This window comes from Syngnathus acus, chromosome 15 (assembly GCF_901709675.1).
Source record: "Syngnathus acus chromosome 15, fSynAcu1.2, whole genome shotgun sequence".
Taxonomy (NCBI): Eukaryota; Metazoa; Chordata; class Actinopteri; order Syngnathiformes; family Syngnathidae; genus Syngnathus; species Syngnathus acus.
In genome coordinates, this window is record NC_051100.1 from 10,113,431 (window position 1) to 10,121,587 (window position 8,157).

The 8,157-nt window shown below is 42.2% G+C and overlaps 1 protein-coding gene across 1 annotated transcript; it reads left to right on the plus strand.

Annotated features, from left to right (window-relative positions):
- The first annotated feature begins 1,670 nt into the window (after nucleotides 1-1,670).
- On the plus strand, nucleotides 1,671-7,032 carry npas4l (neuronal PAS domain protein 4 like). The gene is made up of 8 exons (XM_037272452.1): nucleotides 1,671-2,777; nucleotides 2,845-2,990; nucleotides 3,068-3,173; nucleotides 3,812-4,067; nucleotides 4,147-4,256; nucleotides 4,644-4,785; nucleotides 5,007-6,202; nucleotides 6,275-7,032. Exons 1-8 carry the CDS (start codon nucleotides 2,600-2,602, stop codon nucleotides 6,301-6,303), a joined length of 2,163 nt encoding a protein of 720 aa, XP_037128347.1. The 5' UTR covers nucleotides 1,671-2,599; the 3' UTR covers nucleotides 6,304-7,032.
- Nucleotides 7,033-8,157: the final 1,125 nt, after the last annotated feature.

Sequence of the window (8,157 nt, forward strand, 5' to 3'; positions counted from 1 at the left end):
TGAACCTCACATCTTGGCATCGCTTTAACTCATGACTGGATATTCCTGTTTCAGCTCCATTTTGTATCACTTGAAGACTTTGAAGCCCTCGCCTCTCAATTTAATGCTTCCTGTTCAACTCCAGAGCGTTTATATCTTCTCCATGCAGTCGCCCTGTCTGATAGCCCTCAATGTCTAAAACATCGGGCACCCCAACCCCACACGTCAAATGACTTTCAACCGGACGCGTGCGGCTGCATGGGGGCGTCCCTCTCATTAGTGCGTGAGACCCAACTCCGGTCGTTGCCGCTGCCACCAGTAGCGACGTCCTGGCAGTGTGTTCATGTCTGTCACCAGCCCTCAGCTATAAAGTCACCGTTATCTCCACTGTTAAGTGCAGGCCACAGACGTAGGGTGATCTCAAAGTGAGGTAGTAGAGACACCCTGTCCCGCCTGGCCCCACAGAACACAGGAAGCAAGGCAATGCCGGGTCCCTCTGTCTGGCCCCGGAGCCCTCCTCGCTCCACGACGCAGGCGTTAATGCGGGGAAAGCCTCGGCCAAATTACTCTCTAATTTCCCTTTAGGACTCAGACGTTCCCATCGGTCCTCGAGAGTCAGACTGAGGATTTGTTCAGGGTGGTTTGTTTTGTCTTGTCTCGCAACGTCCTGCTCCGATTCCATCACTCAAGTTCTAGTTTTCGGCTCACGGCCACTAAATTGGGGGATTTGCGAAAAGAGGCATTTAAAGAGCCCCAAGAGGATAGAAGCTGGTGCCTGAAAAAACATGGCATTTCAAGGAAAGACTAGAGCAGTTGATAGAAAGCACATTTAATTTCAGGGGACATGCTTCTTCCATATTATGAGTTGCCTTCGTCATATCATCATGGAGTATGATGCCCATTATCTCTTCATCAACTAATGGATCTTATTTCAAGTGATGAGGTTCAGTGTGTTCGTTTTTCAAAACCTTTAATTTGTTTCGGGATTAATTGGGTGACTAATGATCCCTCTCTAGACAAACTGAAACAAATGATTGGCTCACACAAATCCTCAAAATGATGAGGATCCATATGCAGACTCTTAATAATGCTGTAATATTTCAAAGCCTTTGGAAACTTTTTAGTTCAGTCAAACCCCCTAAAGTCTTATTTTACAATTTAATTTAATGCACAATATAGTGACGGGGGAATATAAGATCAAACGAGTCAGGTTAAATTGGTAGCACAGAATTGTTTGGAAATTTGTAATGACTATAGTCAGCCTTACGAATAATTAGGGCTGGTACTTCGGTTTTATCAAAAACAGAAACAGACTGAGCGGGCTCAATATTTGACAGGCAAGGGATTACTCTTGCTGTTTTATTCAAATGACTTATGATAGTTTATTCAAAGTTGGAAAAAAAAGTTTCTCTGACCTCAGTCTTTCTATTTCTGTTCTTCCTGTCAATGGGGAGTTTTTCCATCCTCTGTCTCCAACTTATTTGCTGATTTAGGGTTCAGCTACATATACATATAATAAATTTAATTTGTTTATATGGCTACATATAATGTACAAAAACCGCAACAGTTCAGGTGCATGCTACCAAAATAGACATTACAGTTTATTTGAAATATTTTTCAATAATCATTATTTTGCTTGCGAAATTCAGTTTGATTCGTGTGCAAGAGCTGATATTCTCGCACAGATTATTTTGGGGAGTTCTCCACTAAATATAACCCTCTTGTGCGGCTTGCCATCGTCACAACAAGTAACACTATCCCATTTTCCCTCCCCCTTTGGATGACAGATTTCGGATTTGAGCCTATAAAAAAAGACACAAACGGGTGGCTAGGAGCACACCTTATCTGAACGGTAATCAGAATATCCACAATAATAAATTTCAAATTCAATCTTTGATATTTTCATGCATTGATTTAATGAAGACTTGTCTGTTAAAAGTGAAATGTTTTTATTTCCTCAGGTGGCAATTTCATGTAAGAAAAAAAACATCTTTGGCAGCCTGCTCAATTAATATTCATCTATTTAAGGAATACGGGACAATGTAAAGCACATAAAATAGCCTTTATTAGTTTTCCTTGTCTTCAGATAATTACAGTGCATCCTCAAGCTCACTGTCTTTAATTCTAGAATTATTCGCCTCTTTATTGTTAGCAACCGGATTTAAAAATAATTACCATGTTCTCCTTTTGTGAATGTCCTTGTGATGTTGGGTGCCCTTTCTCATTGTAGCCCAGCCTCCACTTTGAGTGTGACGCCCCCACACTGAAGCCCCTGGCAGCTATAAAAAGGCTCAGGACAGATAATGATCACACACACACACACACACACACACGCGCCCCAAGTCCACTGAGAGTCCTCATCCTCCACTGCAGACCCGACAGTTTCTCATCACATCAGTTTCCATAGGAACCATTCATGTTCAAAGTCTACTTTTATACGGAGGGAAAAGAAACCCGTGCACTCTCCCTAAGCTCGATTCTTTTCAAGAGTGTGTTAGTTTAGGCCATCGGTGCTCTTCTCTTTTTGACACAAGCCAATGATGAACGCAGACATCATTTTTGGGATGCGAGTGAGGCACTGGTGAGTTTGTCGGTTTTAGTTTCTTTCAACTTGGCCGCCATGGTGCCTCACAGATCCACCAAAGGCGCATCCAAAGCACGGCGGGACCACATCAATCATGAGATCAGGAATATGCGAGCTCTGCTTCCCATTCCCCTGGCGGACCAGGAGCGCCTCTCCTACCTGCACTCGATGGCTGCCGTGTGCACCTACATCAGGAAGTCGGTACTCTTTCAGGGTAAGTGGAAAATACCTCGCTTCTTTTATGACTTGTTGAGGACAAACTCACACATTTGTTCCTTTAGGACTTCCCACTGGAGATGCTCTCCCCTGCTCTTTTGCTTATGGGGCCTTTCTCCAAGCTTTGCACGGTTTCATCCTTGTCACTACTGTCCAAGGCAGGCTGGTCTACGTGTCTGAAAATGTATCCGAATATCTCGGCCTTTCCATGGTGAGTCTGCGCTTTAATGTGGTGTCATTTTACAAAAACAATTGGATTCCTGAATTGGTCAAACATTGCATTCTCAGTTAGACGTGCTTCAAGGAGACACCATATATGACATGGTGGAACGTGAGGACATTGACATTATTGAGCCCATCTTGAAGGGACACAATGAAAAGACCCCATCATCAGGTAATATTTTTGGGAATATTAATAGTCCTTCACAGATGAATGCCAAACAGATCTCACCGGTATTTATCAAAAATGTACATATTGCCGCATTTCAAAATTGTGCTTTCTTCGCAAAATGTGAAGCTACAGTCTCAAATGCCACTTTTTTGTAATATAAAAATGAGACCATAATAAATGATTTCAAAACTTTAATGTGATCTGCAGAATTGCGTAGTAAGCAAAAATTACACAAGCGTGCCCGCCTTTTTATAGCTGTTCATGTGACTTGGTTCAGAATAAATAGATCACATTCAAACTCCTGTTAAATGGGACTCAGCACACAACCGCCACCATTGAACGTGTCTCTGATTGACCCCAAATACAAATTTGATGTTTCCTGACAATGCCTGAATATTTTGTGTTCACGCTGACTGAAATCATTTGAAATCATTCATAAATTGCCTGGCTCCAAATTCCAGTTGAAGAATAACAGCAATTTTATGTTTCCCCCAAAGTTCACCCATCAAACCATAACAAATTTCCAAGTCCAATTTATCAAGTCTGTTTTTTTAGAATGATTAAACTTGTGAACATTTTGTAAGTATCACTCATTATTTACCTAAATACTGATCATTTCTCTACTTGCTTTATTCCGGTAGAGAGGAGTTTTGTATGCAGCATGCAAACTTCCAAGACGTTCAAGCAGCAGCATAGTGTCTGTTCAATGCTGGTTCAAGGCAGCTTCCAGTCCTTTCCGGAGGCTTGGTTCTCCCCCAACGGTACTGTCGGCGAGACCCTCTTTGTGGCTCTGTGCACCCCCACAGTGGACCGCCTCCGGGGTGTGGAGTCACATTTGTGCCCCAGTTTCAAAAGTGTACACACCCTTGACATGAGCTTCACTCAGCTCTCAGACAGGTATGAGCAAATCCGAATGAATATGATCAATTCATGTTATTTTTTTGACACACCAATATTGTGCTTTTTTCTTCTTCAGTGTTTTATATTTGATGGGGTACTCGGCAGAAGAAATGGTCGGGCGTTCGTGGTACAACCTAGTCCATCCTGAAGAGCTATCTTTAAGTGTGAATCATCACAGACGTTTACGTAAGTAACATTCAAGTGCCAAGATGTTATCATTAATTATTCATTGTGCTCTAACGTGAAAAACACTCTTAGCGTTCTTGTTCGGTAAACTGTGCTTTGGGTCAGGGTCCCTCATTTGAATAAGTATTTCCCCAACAGTTTTGACTTGGCAGGAGTGTAAGCCACTCAGACAATCAAAAGCTACATTGCTTTCATGAATTATTGACATGAAATTTGAAATTTTTTGCATGTGCTTGACACGGCATTCAGAGACTTGTCAAACGGGCCAATTTGTTTTGGATGCAAGTGATCGAACGATGTTAAATTTCCCTACTTAGCTCGAGCTGTGATTTCTGAGCAGAATTGTGTTTGTGACTGTGCATGATAATGTGCTTCTTGTTTCTTCAGTGCAAGCAGAGGAGAGCCTGCAGGTCCAGATGGTGATGAGACTTCAGTGCAAAGATCTGTCATGGGCCTGGAGCTACATTTGTGCTACCAAAGAGTCTCGCTGCCAGACTGCATATATCTTCTGCACTAACTTCATCATCAGGTATGGAAAATGTTTCCACTGTTATTAAAAGACCATGTATTAATTTAAAACGAAACCCTCCGCCATTTTTGATTCAGTTAAGCAATATTTTGACATCCTGGGACAATGTTTGACATTTCTGTCTCTAAATTGGAAGAGATTTGATATTGTGTTTCCCAACAAAATAAGATGCTTTTGTTCCTGTTTTTTCTAAAAATCTAAATCATTCTGCGATCCTTTAGTGAAACAGAGGCCAAGTTTCTGCAGAAGAGAATGAGCGATGATACTTTAAGGCCATCATCTCCCACAGAGAGTTGTCCCCCCAGAAACTGTAAGAGGCAGGGGACTCCCAACAGTCAGGAGGCCTGTTCTGAAGCCAGGTTGGAATGGCATGAAAACATCCACCATGAGGATAGCTCCCCCTTTTCTTTAGGGGCCAGCCCTGCGTTCTTCACCCCTCCCTACAGCCCTGCGTCCTCCAGCTCTACTGTGCAGCAGGAGGACCTGAACCCCGTCCTCCACGTGCACACATACGCCGATCAGCTGCTGTCCTCCCCGGAGGCTTCTCCTTCCTACTACTCCTACCCGGAAGCTGCGCTCACCTGCCACCTTTCACCTCAGCGTCCCCTCCCCTCACAGAACACCTTTGATCAGGGAGTCTTCATCACTTTCAATTCTCTCTCTCCGGCCTCCCCTTCATCTTCAACCTATGATTTCCCATCTTGCGCATCCGGTGCTAGATTAGTTCCAGACGGCTTGGCAACGTCTGAAATGAGTGAGAGCTCTGGGGATTGTGCCTTGCATCAAGATGACTTTGACCTCCTATTGGAGCACCCACAAGAGGGCAGCGTCCACCAAGTGCACCGTGTTCCCCAGTATATATTACCATCCAGTCTTCCCAGCCCTGGCCAATCCCCTCTATCCATGATGTCTGAGGAGTACAGCCAGATGGAGCAAGCGGAGATCAGCATTCTGGCTCAGCAGATCTCCTCGTTGGCTTCTACTTTTGACATGTTTGGTCCGCTCAATCTGCTGCAAAGTGTGGGCACCTCTGACTGCCTGCCCTCTTCCTCTTCCTCTTCCTCCTCCTCTTCCTCCTCCTCCTCCTCCTCCTCCTCCTCCCCATGTCAGTGGCTCAGCCAGGCTGCTGTTCCCTCTGCCCTACATACTAAACTGATGAATGATGGCGAGTTAGGGAGCCTCTTTGATGATCTGGATGTAGTCACAAAAAGAGGTGCCCATATTCCCGATTTCAGCTGCCACCAGGAAACGGTGCGCACCTCCCAACACTTTGATCCCCTCGGTCTCAGCCCGAGCACCTCCGAGAACCTGCAGCCTCCAAACAGTGTCATCTTGGATCCCTTCACTTTGCAGTTGGGGTGTCATGAACACAACCCTGAGTTGCATCAACTCAACTACCAGTGTAACCTGCAGCAAGGTAATTTATCAAGGACACTCATAATGACTCATCGTTAGTCTTGGTTAATGTTGTTTTCTGCCTTTTTTTCAGACGGACTTGCCGAGGAAAACCTGTACTGAAATAAGTCTGTGACTTATGACGCTGCCTTTTGTATGACATATTGTCAGGAAAATTGTCCTTTGGTGTATTCAAAAAATAGTACAACAAAGATATTTCAAGGACATAATTTTCCCTCAATGTGTATCTCTGAATGTCAAGTATCTCTAGAGTTGAGATTTGTCTTATTTTCTGCAAAGATGCTGTCATCTTTCTCTTTAGTTTCAACTGAAACCTTTTTTTTTTCTTATGAAAAAGGGTACTTAAAAAGTCTAGCTACCATTGAAAAAAAAAAACATTAAAATGGAAATATTCTCCTACTAAGTGGCCACACTTCACTGTTGAGCACTTTATCAATGTCCCTGCCACAAGAGTATTAGAAAGGAATCAAAGCATTCATTTCAATGGATTATTTTTATATTGAACCTTTTAACAGAGGCCCTCTATTTTCATTATGTTCGTGTGAAACTGGGAGATAATAAATGTTTTGTTTTTTTCTCGCTGTGATAAAATAATGATCCCTTCCACAAGCTACCTCAGCGGTACATTCCAATTCTGAATTTTAAAAAGTGCATTGTATTTATTTTGTTGAATTTACCATTTCTTAACTGTGTAAAGGTATTTTTCTATTACATTCCAAAGCATGATGTGGTTAACATTTCTGAAATGGTACTATGAACGAATGACCTCTATCTTGTAATTGCTTAATTTTTTCATACATTTAAAATGGAAATAAAACCAAAAAACATTTTTATTGTTGTATGGCTATGATTACATTTATTTTCTAAAGTAGTAATGGGTGTTTAATTTACATTGCCTTGTTATTTTATTTCCACACAGTGCATTTTCCATTGATTTTTGCTTTCATTTGACCACAGTCTTTTCTCCCAAGTGTTCACCAAGAGATTTCGTTGTTGCTTGGCACACGTAAAGCCACGTTGTTTTTTTCTCGGTGACTGACATCTCATTTGCCTTGGGCTCATTCACAAGGTCCTGCTGCGTACTTTGAAGCTGCTCCTTTACCTTTCGCATGAACTTGCCTCACTGCATCAGGCAAGACCATTACAGCAGTTGTATTGCTTCCAACTGTCTCGAAGATAAAGAAAGACTAAATATCATGCTATAATGAGAAAACACACAGCAAGCCTCATTTTGTCGGTGTGGAGGGAGTTTACACTAGCAAAAATTGTTGTGGGGAAAAATAAACCCAAGGAGACAATATTTGCATTTGTATAACATGTTATACAAGAACAACACGCATAACTATTTGAGAGTTCTTGTAAAATACTGCGCATCTGTATGTCTTCTGTTGATAATTGGTCCATATTAAATGTCACGTCACACGTCAAAAATATAGAATTGTTTAATTGCCAGAAGGGTAAATAATTCCCACAATGCTAACAGTTATCCAGCCTTGAGGTTAATATCAATCATTGTAAATGCTGCTTTAGCTGAAGTAATCAAAGCTGGCAACTGTTCCAGGTCATTAAACAAAAGTCAGTTTTACTTCGTGATGTGTAGTTTGTAGTTCTCCGGCTTCCTCCCAATTCCCCAAAACATGCACATCTTCTTAATTGAAGTCTCAAAATTGCTCATAGGTGTTTATTTTTAATATGCATTGTCATTGGCTTGTGATCAGTCCTGGCCTTAACCTGCCTCTCTCCCAAGTCAGCTAGCATAGGCCACACCTGCTTGAGGCCCGCCACACACAAAACACGAGTAAAGTTGCTGATGCCCAGTTTGTGGGATTCTGCAACTAATTTTTATGAATGAGCCACTGTCGGCAAGTTTTACTGTCAATCAAAATTTCAAATGCAGATAAATGGCGAAGATGTAAACAATCAATCCATAGAAATACAATACGCACTACATACACT

Bases quoted from the DNA above. Each gene is read 5' to 3' on its own strand.
- npas4l (XM_037272452.1), top strand. From the start codon at position 2,600: ATGGTGCCTCACAGATCCACCAAAGGCGCATCCAAAGCACGGCGGGAC. The intron at 2,778-2,844 runs GTAAGTGGAAAA...TTGTTCCTTTAG, and splicing joins GAAGTCGGTACTCTTTCAGG to GACTTCCCACTGGAGATGCT. The intron at 4,786-5,006 runs GTATGGAAAATG...GCGATCCTTTAG, and splicing joins TGCACTAACTTCATCATCAG to TGAAACAGAGGCCAAGTTTC.